The following is a 16,054-nucleotide window of genomic DNA, read 5'->3' as shown; positions in this document are numbered from 1 at the left end:
ATATATATATATATATATATATATGTTATGTGTGTGTGTGTGTATATGTATATGTGCATATGTGTATATATGTATATCTAGTTGGCAGACTGGTGCCTCCACCAAAGGATATACCAGTAGTTTGGGCATTAAAGGTTTAAAAGTTATTATTAAAAATAAATTTCCTTATGAAGAGAATTGTGATTCTTACTTTCAGAACCCAAATGGTGCATAGTGTATTAATAACGACTTAATTTTCAGTCTGTTTTTCACACAGAGCTATCGCATGACTTTAGAATACTTAAAATATAGTCATGTGGATTACTGTAATGGCGCTTTTTTGTGTTGTTGATTTGTCCGTTTCATAGCTTGACACACATGAGCAGAGATAATCATTATGAGCTGCCATTAACTTGCAAGAGTTGTATAATAATTATTCAGAAAATTCTTCTTTTTTTTGTTCCATCGAAGAATTGGGAATGTTAGGATGAGTAAATAATGACACAATTTAAATTTTTAGGCGCACCACACCTTTAAGATGATGGCAGAAGCATATTAGCCTGACAGATTTATGAATAGATGAAGTTTTGTTAACAGCTCACAAAAGCTTTAGTGTGTGTTTGTGTGTCTCTGAACTTGAACATCATCACAGAAGCAGAGCGCTGCCTTCGCTGGCATTTATGCTGTTACTAAATTTAGCATACATGTTGGGAGAACAAGTTTGATGCTGTGTGTCGTCGGGTAGTGTTACTTAAACCTGGCCCGTCACTCACATCTCAAACAGCTTTCAGTAACGTTTTCCTGGAGACACGGCGCATGTCTGTGCAGTTGTAGGTCAACAGGGAAGAGCTCTGCAGGCACTCTGTGAGTTGAATTACATTTCAGCTCATTTAGATGCTTTAAGAGTACGGCTGGAGAAACAGTGATTAGGATGCTGAATCAAAGGGTTTTAGAAAATACTTTACTTTTCGAAGAAATGGCCAGGTCATATTACATCCCGAAATCAAAAGAATAAAGATAGCATCAATTAGTTATTTCATTATAGGTTTTATGAACTAACAATGTGCAGTAGTTTAACTGCACTTATTAATCTAGGTCAATGTTAATTTCTACTTTTACAAATTTTTAGCATTGCAAACTGTATAAATAACAACATGAGTTTTAACAGTGAACAATATTATATTTTTTTCTAAAAAAAATAACATGACCGTTAAAGAGTTTTTTTTTTTTTTTGCAATAAATTAATTTTATTCAGCAGGGATGCATTAAATTGGTCAAAAGTGTTAGTAAAGACGTCTATAAAATGTAATTCCCTATTTCAAATAAATGCTGTTCTTATGGACATTCTATTTGTTTCCACCAACTGTTTTCAACACTGATAATAAGAAATATGACACTGAAGACTAAAGTAATGGTTCCTGAAAATTCAGGAATAATTCTAGAATAAATTACATTTTAGAATATAATAAAATAGAAAAAAGTAATAATATTTATATATATATAATATAATATTTCACAGTATTACAGCTTTACTGTATTTTTGATCAAATTAAAGCAGCATATATATTTTTTATTACAACAAAAATGCAAAACGCCTTGTTATTAGATAATGTCTATTTATATAAAAAAGTGTATAATAAATATTTGGGGTGTGTGTGTGTGTGTGTGTGGTAAAAAAAAAATTTCAGTATTACAGCTTTACTGTATTTTTGATCAAATTAAAGCAGCATATATTTTTTTTATTACAACAAAAATGCAAAACGCCTTGTTATTACAGTTTAGACAGTTTGCAACAATGTTTAGCATCCATGGTATGAAAATGATTGCTTGCAAGACTCTCCCAGACTGAACGAGACTTGAGAGAGTTATAAGTGAGATCCAGCTATTATAAGCATCCTTTGACTTGTCTTTTCCACTTAATTTGACACTTTAGAAAGTTAATAAAGTGGGAAGTTTCAGTTTAGGGGGAGAAATATCTTAATCTTATCTTATTTGCAAAACAAATTGAAATAACTTCGGTTTATTTATTATTTATTTTTCGGTTTTATAGCAATATCTGGCAACACTGCATTGCCGGCACTTAAACTGACAGTAATTAAAAAAACCCATGGACAGGTTATTGCTGACAGGATAGCACATTCGGCAAGGGATATTATCTGTCAGGAACATTATCAATGCTGCCAAAAACAGTAGTATTTTACATTAATACACAGATCTCTAGAACAAGTAGGCTACGGAATGAATTGAAGTCTATGCTATGTCATTCAGTATAGTAGTTACATTTTCACAAATCATGTTAAAAACATTCATAAGAGCACTAGACAAAGTTATCATCTATATAGCAATGATTATTAATGAAAACTAAAACGGTAATATGTATTGTTGCATGATAATTGATTTTCATGTTTCCTTTTTTCTGTCTCTTTCTACAGTAAAGCTGTTTGAGGTCATAGAAACAGAGAAGACACTTTATCTGGTGATGGAGTACGCCAGTGGTGGTGAGTTTGATGAAGCTAATGTGACACTGACTGCTTATGAGCTCCATATTATGTTATGTAACCTTGTGCAATGGTCTGTAAATCTGCATAATGAAACATATGATACCAAGAGCGCTATATGATTCGCCATGTGCGTCTCTTCTCTCCACAGGGGAGGTGTTTGACTACCTCGTAGCGCATGGACGAATGAAGGAGAAGGAGGCCAGAGCTAAATTTAGACAGGTACAGTACTGCAGTGTACTCGATACAGCCCTGTCCCGCCCTCTCGCTCTCACCCGGGCCGCCCTGCCCATTCGCACGCCTCCTGGTTGCATTGGAAACAGCAAGCTGTGAACTGCAATTGGGCGACGCTTGTGTGATTGGCAGTCGATGGATCCTGTGGCAGCCGCGTGAAGGGTTTCCCAGAGGGCCGAATGTGGCCCATATACATGACTTTTGGTTTGGGGGTCATAAACTAAATACGGTTTGAACAGTTTAGGAACCTCTTATGGAACACCACAAGTCCTTGTCAAAATTCATTTGCTGACATCGCAGCAGCAGTGCGCTGTAATGAGTTTTATGCCGAATCTCAGAATCTGGGAGTGTTTGAAATAGCATAATGCATTTTTTCAGTATGTTTACTGTGCAGATATTAGACAACAACAATGCATTGCACTCAATTGTGCAAAGAAATGTATCTATATTAACCACTATCTCTTTCTTATTTGACCAGACTTCCAAAAGTTAAGCCATTTTTACACAAAAATAAGTTTAGAAATTTTTTTTTTCAAATAAATAACTATGTGTCCATGATGATAACCTGATGCTATTTTATTTTATTTTATTTATTTATTTTTATTTTTATTTTTATTTTATTTTTTTATTTTTTTATTTTATTTTATTTTATTTTATTAATTTTTTATTTTTATTTTATTTTATTCTATTTTATTTTATTTTTACCTACTGTGCAGTAAGTGGTATGCTGGTATTCCATCCCAGTAATATTTTAGTAGCAGTGAAATACTATTATAGTTTTTGTTAATATTTTGAATGAGTTTAGGTGAAGTTTTAGTAATTTTGTTGCATGTTTTAGGCATTTTTGTTTAAAATGTTTATATAATTTTTTATTACGTTTTATTTTATGTAGTTAATTTATTAATTTATTTAGTTTATTTCAGTTAATGTTTATTTAATTTAAAGGGAAATGGAGTGAAATTTTGGTTTTAATTTTAGTTAGAACGATAGTATTTTTTGTCAACAAAAATCTTAAATCTGTAGATTTAAAAAATGGCGTTGTTGACAAATGTTTAAAATTATTTTTTAAATAATATTTTAATTTAATAATTAAAAAATAATAATGAGAAATCATTTAAAATCATAGTTTTAAATGATGCTAGACATCGGTGTCCTAGATTATTTAAGAATATTTAAGTTATTTTGTTCTACCTAAAGGTGAGCATGTTTCATTATGACCACCGTGTTAAGATCACTTGACCAGCCGAATGCTACTCCATTAATCTTAAAAATCCCTCTATTATCATAAGCTAAATGTAATAAATGAATCATGGGTAACAAATACAGACAGTGATGGCAACCATAAGCTTTTACTGTTGCTTGATGCTGCATTTACGCCAGAGGTGTTGAGTGGAGTGAGAGAGCTCTAATGAGACAGCCACCCGCTGACAGCATCATTTGCTCCTTTTAATTACCCGAAGACCCCTTTCAACCTCCTTCCATCCCACTGCGACCCATCGGTCTAATGGATGAGGACGGTGGGTTTGCCCGCAGCTGATGCAGACATCTGTAGTCATAGCAGTGGGGTCTCCCTCCCCTCCTCCTCTCCTCCGTCTGAGCCCTGTGCTGCTGCTGCTGCTGCTGCTGCTGCTGTGGAGACAGCTTATCTGGGTCAGGCATGAAGCACCGCTGAGATTTCTGAGCAGAGCAGAAAAACCACCAGATTCTTCCACCAGCCGGAGAAAGAAATGGAAATCTGTCCCCGTATCTGATGTCTGGGACACGGATAGAGCTGCATGAATATTAAACAGTATCCAGAATGTTGAGCATTTGAGAACGAGACGAGAAAATCCACAATTATTATGAGGTGTAATTTGAGAGGAATACCCATTAACAATATAAAAAGAAATATGAAAAGTCGTATTTTATTAAAGTAATGTTTTTGGAGATCCGTAATTTGTACATGTTGCTTTATTAAAGGGGTCATATGATGCTGCTAAAAAGAACAGTCCTTGTCCTCCATAAAATGTGCTGCACACATCTGAATATTTGGGTTGAAGTGTTCTGGAACAGTGTTGTAAATACAACTTAACCACTGATTTCTAGTCGTGTCCTCTTTTGGAAGACCAAACAAAGTATTTTTGCTTTCACAACGAAACACAGTGCCTTCATGACATGGCGGCAGCGGCAACAATACTACAGTGAGAATAAAAGTTACGCCGCCTTTCTTTGCGTGAACATTTGGGCGGCGTTATGCAAATCTTCCCACATAGTGATGTAGGTATGTGGGGGCGTGTTAGAACGAGCCGTTTTAGGTAGGTGTGGCTGACTCTTAACTTTTATAAAGAATATCTCTTTGGATTTGAGACTTTAGTCTTTGCAACTTTACTGATCTTCTTTATGCACCAAGAGCTTGTAACACTCCAAAGAGAAAGGAAAAATTTAAATTGCATCATATGACCCCTTTAAATATTTTAGCTAATTTAATAGGAGTGATCTCGGCCCCACTGCAGATTTCCTCTAAATCTGTGTAGAAAATACAGAAAAAGCCTGCAGATTTTGTCAGGATCTGTGTAATGGAATGCGGAAGTAAATGTTGTTCATTTTTTAATGCAATTATAGAAATAATGCATATTTGTCACTTATAATTACTTTTACTGCCAGAAGTGTCTAATGTGATAATCAAGATGATGTGAGGAGCATTTAGTTGGTCATCTCTATGTAGCAGACAAGCTTACACAAACGTTCAAGAATTTGGAGAATTCTTTCATTTCAATTCATTTTCACTTATTAAAAATTAACAACAAAAAAAATATAAAAAAAAGGAAACATACATGGATGAATCCTTTACAATACCAACTATCACATGCATTTAGAAAATAGATGGGGTGAATTTTCATTTCATGTAGACATTTTGTGAACTAATTCTCTTATATCTTGGTTTGATATATTTTTACATTTGTTTCTGTGATGCAAAGCTGAATTTTCAGCATCATTACTCCAGTCTTCAGTGTCACATGATCCTTCAGAAATCATTCTAATATGCTGATTTGAAGCTCAAGAAACATTTCTTATGATTATCTTAACATATTTGTGGAAACCTTTTTTTATTCTTTTTTTATTTTTTTTTTATTCGTTGATTGAAATTCAGAAGAATAGCCTTTATTTAAAATAGATGTCTTAACTGTCAATTTTGATCAATTAAATGCATCCTTGCTCAATAGAAGTATTAATTTCTTTTCATACTCATACTGAGCAGCATTCATTTAAAATAGAAACCTTTCTAATATGCTGATTTGCTGTTCAAGAAACATTTCTTCTTATAATTTTTTTTAATTTTTACACGATACATTTATTTCTTTGATGGATTCTTTTAAAGTTTAAAAGAATAGCATTTATTTGAAATAGAAATCTTTTATCAGATTCTAAATATTTTACTGTCACTTTTGATCAATTTAATGTATCCTTGCTAAATAGAAGTATTAATTTCTCCACCAAAAAAAAAAAAACTGACCCCAAATTTTGAAATAGTAGTGCACATACAATTTTGATTTGATACTGTATTCTGTATCAAAAATGAAAAAAGGAGGATCTTGCGCTTGATTCCATTCACATGAAACATGATTTCAAGTCAATAATAGAATTCATCAATCAATTCTTGAAATTTGTTTGCTTTGTATCCAAATACAAGGATTACATGCCGAGATACTAGCAATCTTCTTTTATTATTATAAAGTGGAAAAAAAGTGCTCAGTGCGAATTTCAAGAACTGAGATTTTTTGCTCTTTGATAGATTCTATACTATATTCTGTAACCGTAATCTCACACCCAGATTCTGATGGTTTGGAGCTCCAAGCGTCAGCTGTACTGAGCAGTCAGTTTCAGCAAGTCTCTCTCTCCCCTCATTTATCATCCCGGACCATGTGTCAGAACCTCAGCACACATGCTCCCCCGTCCAATCAATGGCATTCTGGGAAAAAGCGATGATGCCAGTTAATGTGGTGTATTGGCTGTTGCACCACACCCTGTCTGTCGTCCAGTCAGTTCTGTCTCTGTCCACATTCTAAAACTGCCTTGTCTCCTTTTCTTCTTCAGATTGTATCAGCGGTTCAGTATTGCCATCAAAAACACATTGTCCACAGAGATCTCAAGGTAAGGTCAACTTTCTGTCCCAGCAAAACAATCACATCTTCTACCTACCAAAAGCCCTGCACATAGATGCTGCTTTTGTACCAAAATGGTGCTTAAGTCAGTACTTTGGTACGGAGCGGTTGATTAAATCAAATTAGCGGCCATGTCTCTGAGCAGGACAGAACATGAGCAAGAGCCCCTGAAGATGCTGCTTCCTCTCTCCCGTCTCCCTTACATCTGCTTTCCCCCTCCAAGTCTCCATGCTCCATTACACGCTTTGTTTCCAGACTGATGCTCTGTAAATGATGCATGAGGCCAGTGTCAGAGTGAAGCTGGCTAAATGACTCGTGTGAAGGAAGCCAGGTGGAAATGTGGGTCTTTTTTTATTGTGTTATGTGCTGTCACTTTCACTCTTTTTTCTGCTGTCTGTACCTGTCTGCTTAACTGCATGTTAGAAAGGAGTAACTGTACGGAGCATCTTAGAGAAATGACATTTACATTATGCATACAGTCAAGTGCAAAGTTTGGGATTCTAAATTGAATTTAAACCTGAAAATAAGCAGTGGATTTTAGGATTTTTTTTTGTTACTAAAAAACATTATTTAAAAAAAATTTTGATTTAATGATCTCTGCTTATTAAATGTTCTTGGGTGAAAAAAACTGATTTTAATAAATGTCCCAATCACATTTCAAGCCAAAATAAAATAATTTTAGAACACAGATTTATTTCCATTGCTTTTTTTGCTTTTTTAAATTTATAATTCCAATTATTCTTTTTAGTGTTTTGTTTTTATATTCTCATCACTGTGATTATTAGTAACTTTTACTTATTTATTTGTTTTTATTTATTTATTTACCAATCAGTCAGTATATCTTAGTATAGTATATATCTTAAATGTGTATAAATTGAAAATCTCTCTCTCTCTCTCTCTCTCTCTCTCTCTTTTATTTATATATGTATATAAAAAAAATTATGTATACATGTAATTATTTTTATTCAAATTATTAAATAATGTTATAAAATTAAATAAATGCAAAACAAAAATGCAGTGGCCCAAAAAAATTATTATAGTTTTATTATTATTTAATATAATTATTTTATTGTACTAGCATTATAACATTTAATTCATATTTATTTAAATCAAAAATAAATTTTGAATTAAATTATAATATTATATATTAATATTAATTTTCATGTGATGAGATTATAAATTCCCTTTGCATTTCGTTAATCATTAATAAATGAAATATGCATGAAAAAGAACTCTTTGTCTCACTCCTTCTCTTGTTCTCTCATGCAGGCAGAAAACCTACTGCTGGATGCAGATATGAACATTAAGATCGCAGACTTCGGGTTCAGTAATGAATTCACTATTGGGAACAAACTAGACACGTTTTGCGGCAGCCCTCCGTATGCAGCCCCTGAGCTTTTCCAAGGTAAAAAGTATGACGGGCCTGAGGTGGATGTGTGGAGTCTGGGGGTCATACTCTACACACTGGTCAGTGGATCACTGCCCTTTGATGGACAGAATCTAAAGGTTAGTGTGCACAGCCCTGAAAGGTCACTTTTGCCCTCCTAAACATTTACAGAGAGTCATACAACTGAGAAGCTGTGGATGTGTGTAGTGATTCATGAAAAATCCCGGGTGAAATCAGTGATTTATTAAAGCAATAAGCCATATGAGGTTATGCATTATAGTTGTTTAAAGGTGGGGTAAGCAATTTCTGGTAGCCAATGTTGACATTTGAAATCACCAAAACAAACACACCCCTACCCCAAAAGGGTCTCGCCCCTATTTTGATAGCTCCGCCCATGAAAGAAAACAAGTTGACAAAAAGATCGAATCCAGTATTTAGTGATAATATAGCATAATGAGAGATTTATAAGAAATTGTTTGGAGGCCAGTCATTTTTGACTGGGAACGCCACAAGTATTACAGAAACCCGAACACAAACAGAGGGTTAAAGGAATAGTTTGTCAAAATATGGCAGTCCTGTCCTTTTGTCACTCTCATGTTGTTCCAAACCCATATGACTTATCCTCTTCAGTGGAGCACAAAGGAGAAGTTTAGCAGAATGCTTTGGCCAGTCTCATCCTCAAACACCACTGATATTCACTGTATGGAGAAGGTGTAATAAATGTGAATGGCGTTGGTGTCTGAAGCTGCAGCTGTCTGAAACATTCTGCTAAACATCTCCTTTGTGTTCCACTGAAGAGGATAAGTCACACGGGTTTGGAACAACATGAGTGAAAAAAGGTCTGAATTGTCTGAAAACGGAAATGTTTTGTGTTGTTAATTTAGGGTGTAATTAAAGCACTTCTAAAACACACTGACATTGGTCCCTTTAGTGTTGTGAGTTCTGTTGTGTATTGTGCACTCTTTGGTCTAAGTAAAGCAGCATACTGCCATGTTTGTGTTGGTGTGTTGTGTATTGTGCTGTGCTAGTAAATCACATTCGTCCCTATAATATTGGAAGATGTGCAGTTGTGTATTGTGTTTAAAGGTGGGGTAAGCAATTTCTGGTAGCCAATGTTGACATTTGAAATCACCAAAACAAACACACCCCTACCCCAAAAGGGTCTCGCCCCTATTTTGATAGCTCCGCCCCACACATACGTACGCAACCCAGGCAACGATTAGTTCTGTGAAACACGGTGTGTTACACCGTGTCTACACTGGACGCAAGCGGTATAGAACTCATTATAATCAGTGATGCTGTCTACACCATAGATATATATACATATATGGTCTACACTGGATGCGGCACGACACGACAAATAGGAGCACGAGAACAGAACAGACCGGGCGGGCATACAAACGTAATGCCAATTCTTAGGGGAATATTTTCACCCCTACCCCTTGACACTCTGTTTCAAGGGGGAAGGGGTATAAAATAGAATTGGGATTGGGCCTAAATAAATTCAATAAAAGTGCATTCAAGATGTGTGCCACAAGTGTGCATATATTTGACTTCAAATCTCATCTGATCAGATTTTACAGCCAAAATTACATTTTACCTGCAGGAACTTCGTGAGCGGGTGTTGAGGGGCAAATATCGAATTCCCTTCTACATGTCGACTGATTGTGAGAACCTTCTGAAACGCTTCCTGGTGCTGAACCCTGTCAAACGGGGAACACTTGAGGTGAGAAGATATAGGATAAATAGAGCCTACAACTGAAGTATGTATTGGTCAGTGAAAAAAGGTGCTTTATTTTCAGAAAATGCTTGTGAAGCTCAGTAGTTTTTTTTGTTTGTTTGTTTATTTATTTAAATTTTAAGTGGATTGTAATTGACTAAATAAAATTTTAATCCAATTTATGTGATTTTTTTTTTATGGGCCACTTTATTATATATGAAATGATATACAAAAGAATAAAAAATCTAGTTTGTGTAAGTATAATGACAAAAATCAGCAAGCAATAAATAATAATAATAAAATAAATTATATGAAAATTGTACAAATAAAAAAATGTAATGTTTTAAATCGATTTAATTTAAATGTTGGTTAATGTTGTTTGTTTGATCACTTCTAAATTCTTCTAAAATATATTCTTCTAAAAATTCAAAAATAAATATTTGAAGTTTATGAAAAAAAAAATAATAATAAAGACAGTGTTTTAATTTAAATGTTGATTTATAGTCATTTCCTAAAAACCAAAGAGAATAATTGTTTGAACACTTTTTCTTATATAATCTTATATACTTATCTACATTAATTTGGGTAACAGGGTTGAATCGATGGATTCGCATATAAATAAAAATCTGATATGTTTAAAAAAAAGCTACTTCACATACTTCTCATTAATTTTTTTTAGTTTATGGTTAATAAAACATTTTCAGTAGGTCTTACAAAAAAAAGAATTTATGCATCTAATGTTTTAAAAAATAAATGTGACTCTAGAGTGTACAGTGTTCGTAGAAGGTGCCACCTTGATTAATGAAAACACATAAACCTCTCTTCCACATTCCCAATAAAAACACACCCAAGCATGTCATCTCGTCTCTTTCCCTCTATTCTCCCTCCATCACAACCTTTAGCCTGAGTGCACACTTTCATCACAGCATGCTTTCTCTTCCCAATTCATTTAACATGACACTCATTCCCAGACACACCCTTGCAGAGTTCCAGTGAAACAGCGCCTCCATTGTTTGGGGGCTTTATGTGCAGGTTATATACTGTTCACTTCACGGCCCATAATGCACATGCTGAATTATAGTCCTGTTGCAAGAAACTCAGAATGAAATGACATCTGCTGATGAATAATTGAGGATTTGAGAGGCTCTGTGCACTCAAGCGTGTGTTATACCACTCACTAATATATATATATACACTACCGGTCAAAAGTTTGGGATCAGTAAGACTTTTATGCCCTTTATGCATAAGTCTCTTCTGCTCATCAAGACTGCATTTATTTGATCAATAATACAGAAAAAAACAGTAATCTTGCAAAATGTTATTACAATATAACATAATGTATTTCTGAAGGATCATCATTCTGAAATGATGCTGAAAATTCAGCTTTGCATCACAGGAATAAATTAGTTATTTATATATAATTAATATTTAATGTATATTAAAATAGAAAAAACTTTATTTTACATCATAATATTTTACAATATTAAATTTTTCCTGTATTTTTGATCAAATAAATGCAGCCTTGATGAGCATAAGAAACTCATGTAAAAAAACATTAAAAATCGTTCTGATCCCAAACTTTTGACCGGTAGTGTATATGTGGTCTTTTCATATGGGCCACTTTATTTAGCACTACATGTGATGAAATGATATACCAAACAATCAAATCTGTCCAAAACTTATATAAATGCATGCATAAATCTAAAACCTTAACATTTACGTTTTTATATTTGAATTTCAAGTCATGGGTACTTTGTTGTTGCAAAAAAAAATCTGTTCTACCTTTAGGTAACTTATTGTATTTTTTTGTGTCAAGATTCTTCCATTTGACCCACTTTAAAAAATTTATTTTGTTTCCTGCATAATCATGCATATTTATGATCTAGCAGAACCTCTCACACAGCTCTGTATATGTCTGTTTCAGCAAATCATGAAGGATCGATGGATCAACGCAGGCAGTGAGGAGGACGAGCTCAAGCCGTTTGTGGAGCCGGAGCTCGACATCTCGGATCAGAAGAGAATCGGTATGAGATCAGCACTCTTACATGCAATTACTTTTAGAAACAAAGTACTGTATAGGACAGGGGGCTTCAAAGTCAAAAATTTGACTTTTACAGTACATTTAAAATGTAACTTTAACACACATAAACTAAAAGCTGTAAGATTATTTACAATGAGATTACAGATGGTTGTGCTAGTAAAGTTAATACCGCCGTCCTATGGCTACATATTACTGATGATCATGTTCATTACTGCCATTTCCACAAAATTGGTTTGAATGTTTTGAACTTCCCAGTTAGACCAGATTTTTTACAGAAATAAAGTAAAGGGTCATTAGTTTAAGGCACAAAACATGCTTAACGCAGGTACATGAATGCAAAAGCTCCTAGCTATGCAAACTTAATTTCATGCATCATTGAATTCTGGCAGACCACAGTTCATAACATTGCAAGTGTATTTGCATTTTCAGTGCTTCTATAACATTAGTGTCAGTTGTATTATTCTACAATCAGTTTTCTCTGTCAGGTCAACTACTAACAACAGTTTGAATAGAATCTTGCTGAGAAAGTTCATTATGTTTTGTGAAACTGTTGACATGTTTATCATTAAAGGTGGGGTAAGAGATTTTTCAAAAACGCTTTAGAAAACTGATTCGGGCCGAGTAGCAAAACAAACTTGTAGCCAATCAGCAGTAAGGGGCTTGTCTACTCATGATGTGGAGGAGAGAGCGTTCAGTGCACAGGACGGACATTAGCCGAGCCGAGCAACAGAAAGATAGAGATGGCGGATAAGCCTGGGTTGCGTACATATGTGTGGGGCGGAGCTATCAAAATAGGGGCGAGACCCTTTTGGGGTAGGGGCGTGTTTGTTTTGGTGATTTCAAATGTCAACATTGGCTACCAGAAATCGCTTACCCCACTTTTAACGACTTGCTGTTCACAAGTTTGGGGTTGATTTTTTTTTTTCTTTAATGTTTTTGAAAGAAACCTCTTATGCTCACCAAGGCAAAAAACAAAAGAGGAAAACGTCTGCGGAACAAAAGAAGGCAATAAGGCAAGAAGTAGGACCCGTGTAGGATCAGCTTTCCAGCGCTGGAGAGACTTTTAACGACTTGCTGTTCACAAGTTTGGGGTTGATTTTTTTTTTTCTTTAATGTTTTTGAAAGAAACCTCTTATGCTCACCAAGGCTGCATTTATTTGATCAAAACTAAAGTTAATATTGTGAAATATTATTACAATTTGAAATAGCTGTTTTATTTTTTTTATTTGAAAATATTTTAAAATTCCTGTGATGCAAAGCTAAATATATTCAGCATCATTAGTTACTCCAGTCTTCAATGTCACATGAAACCATTCTAATATGCTGATTTGCTGCTCAATAAACATTTCTTAGCGTTATCAATGTTGAAAACAGTTGTGCTACCTAATATTTTAAGGATTCTTTGAGTAGAAATTTCAAAAGAACAACAGTTATTTAAAATCTATATATTCCTAATAATTTGTAAAAGATTATAAATGTCTTTGCTGTCACTTTTTATCAATTTAATGTATAAACTTATTTAATGAATAACAGTATTAATAAAATCTTGCTGACCACAAGCATTTGAACAGTAGTGTACCTGAATAGTAATGTCCAGTTTAATTGCACATTTATAGGCAACTCTTGAGCACTGAAGTTTGTGAAAGTCACAGTGTAAGCTTTTGCGTTTTTAGCTGGATAGACAAAACAGAATCCAAATATATAGACGTAATAAGAGCTTTCCCACCCGCTCATGATTTTATTGTTATTAGTGAGTGTTCGTGGGAGTGAGCCAGAGCTTTATGGTTTACGAAAGCCATTAAGGGAGATCCAAATATTTAGATGTTTTGGCTTTAGCGCACTGCGTAACGTCGTAAGAGTCAATCACCATTTTTTTTGCTCAGCAGAAGCTTGTTAGTCTGGCATGCTTCCTTCAACGTGACGCTGATAGTGGTTGGTGAGCCTGTGGGTTTGAGCAGAGTGCAGGGGTCGATGGTATCTGAGGTCAGACAGGCCCTGTTCTTTCCACTGCTGCTGCAGGCCCGTCTGCCTTTCAAGCTCTCCATTGATCTCTAAGCCCCAGTTCTGTGTCCCGAAAAGCATTTACAGCTAGTGCAGGAGCAGCTCAAGCACGTGTCTAGCACGTGAAACTGTGACGACATTGAGAGATGCTTATCGCTTTTTTCATAGTAAAGCTAAAAGGATACCAGGAATTATACTAGGTTTCTCTTTTTTACTTATGAGGCCTGTTGAGATACAAAGTAGCCAGACATTATTCATGAAGATTTAGAAAAAACATGTTTAAACTTTTTTTTTTTTTTTTGTTCAAGGTTGGCTAAAATGCATGTAGCTCAGCTTTCAGCTACTCTGCTTTTTATACATCAGTGTTTTTTGTGCACAAATATGTAAAGAGTCAAGATGCATGTTTTTATCAATCTACTGGGAAAAAGGTTGTTTTTAAAAGGTATCACTGTGTTTATTCCTGTGATGGCAAAGCTGAATTTTCAGCAGCCATTACTCCAGTCTGTTGAGGCCTTTGAAAAACTTGGAGGTCAACCGATTTTGACACTCAACCAGCTGGTAACAGTATCCTACATTGACTGCTGGTATATGGTTTGTTGCAGATATCATGGTAGGAATGGGTTACTCAAGGGAGGAGATCCACGAATCTCTAACCAGGATGAAGTACGACGAAATCACGGCTACCTACCTACTGTTAGGAAGAAAGTCTACTGAGGTGAGTTATTCACAATGATGTTTTAGAGCTGTTTGGTTGCAATGCACAGTTGGGGGTTAAAGATCTAGCTAAATGAGAGCATATGAGCTGTTCAAAAGTTTGAGATTTGTTAAGATTTAAAAAAAAATTTTTTTAAGTCTTTTATGTTCACCAAGGCTGCCTTTATTGGGGGAAAAACTCAAGTAAAAACTGCAATATTGTGAAAAATTATTACAATTTAATAGCTTCTATATATTATAAATTCTATTCTATTCTATTTTATTTATAAATGTACTATATTTTAAAAAGTAATTTATTCCTGTGGTGCAAAGCTGAATTTTCAGCATCATTACTGCAGTCTTCAGTGTCACATGATCTTTCAGAAATCATTCTAATATGCTGATTTGATATCATAGCTGATTTTGCATATTTTTTGTGGAAACCATTATCTATTTTTTCAAGATTCTTCGATTAGTAGAAAGTCCAAAAGAACAGCTTTGATTTGAAATAGAAATCTTTTGTTAAATGTCTTTACTGTCACATTTGATCAGTTTAATTCATCCTTGCTAACTAAATTTTACTTTTGAACAGTAGTATGTCTGAGTAAGATATGTTAGTGTGATTTGACACCTAATCTCTCAGCCTTAAGGCACAAACTCGGCAAGTAATAAATATATACTCTTGCAACTATACATTTGCTTTGTTTGCAGATTTATAGTCTCTACCTTTGGACATTTTAGGCACGAAATGTAACCATTTTTCCCTGGTGTTTTTGACGTCGTCTGTATAACCTGTCATGGAAATTGCTGTACCTTTATTTCAATGAGTTACCACTTAGTTGCACTCTGCTCTATTATTGTGGTGTCATCGATTTTAGATTTACCTACCCATAAAGGTCATGTCGGCTAGACAACCCTTTTCTGCCTAGCTAGACAGAAAAAAACAGAATGAGCTGCAGTGTGGGCTAGTCTTTATAACCATCGTCAAACATCTGGCTATATTTGATCTGATTATGAATGTTACAGACTTGTAGCATGTCGGTTGGCATTCTAAACCCATATTACTGGTTATCTTAGCCAATTGCATTCACTAATTTCTCTCTGTGCATTAATCTATACATCCAGACATAATAAAAAATGTTTCTGTCTCATGCAGTTTTTACATTTTGTTTTGTGTGATCACAGTTGGAGGTGAGTGATTCCATCTCCAGCAGTAACCTCTCTTTGGCGAAGGCCAGACCCAACAGCGAGCACAATAATGGCCAGTCACCATCTCACCTCAAAGTCCAAAAGAACATCTCCTCCAACCAGAAACAGCGTCGTTACAGTGACCAGGGTGAGTGCGCTTTTTGGACTTTA

General features: G+C 34.7%; 1 protein-coding gene across 1 annotated transcript in view; it reads left to right on the top strand.

Annotated features, from left to right (window-relative positions):
• Positions 1-16,054, top strand: part of LOC107726756 (MAP/microtubule affinity-regulating kinase 3-like) — a 65,359-nt gene that overhangs the window by 34,772 nt on the left and 14,533 nt on the right. Inside the window, exons 3-10 of the mRNA XM_016536441.1 lie at positions 2,412-2,477; positions 2,629-2,699; positions 6,786-6,842; positions 8,123-8,359; positions 9,847-9,966; positions 11,885-11,984; positions 14,605-14,717; positions 15,881-16,031. Coding sequence (XP_016391927.1) covers positions 2,412-2,477; positions 2,629-2,699; positions 6,786-6,842; positions 8,123-8,359; positions 9,847-9,966; positions 11,885-11,984; positions 14,605-14,717; positions 15,881-16,031 — 915 coding nt within the window. The remainder of the gene's footprint in view (positions 1-2,411; positions 2,478-2,628; positions 2,700-6,785; positions 6,843-8,122; positions 8,360-9,846; positions 9,967-11,884; positions 11,985-14,604; positions 14,718-15,880; positions 16,032-16,054) is intronic.

Source organism: Sinocyclocheilus rhinocerous, unplaced genomic scaffold (assembly GCF_001515625.1).
Source record: "Sinocyclocheilus rhinocerous isolate Xijiao unplaced genomic scaffold, SAMN03320098_v1.1 scaffold786, whole genome shotgun sequence".
NCBI classification, from domain to species: Eukaryota; Metazoa; Chordata; class Actinopteri; order Cypriniformes; family Cyprinidae; genus Sinocyclocheilus; species Sinocyclocheilus rhinocerous.
The sequence above is the reverse complement of the archived record's forward strand: the minus strand, read 5'-3'. Positions and strand labels throughout refer to the sequence as shown.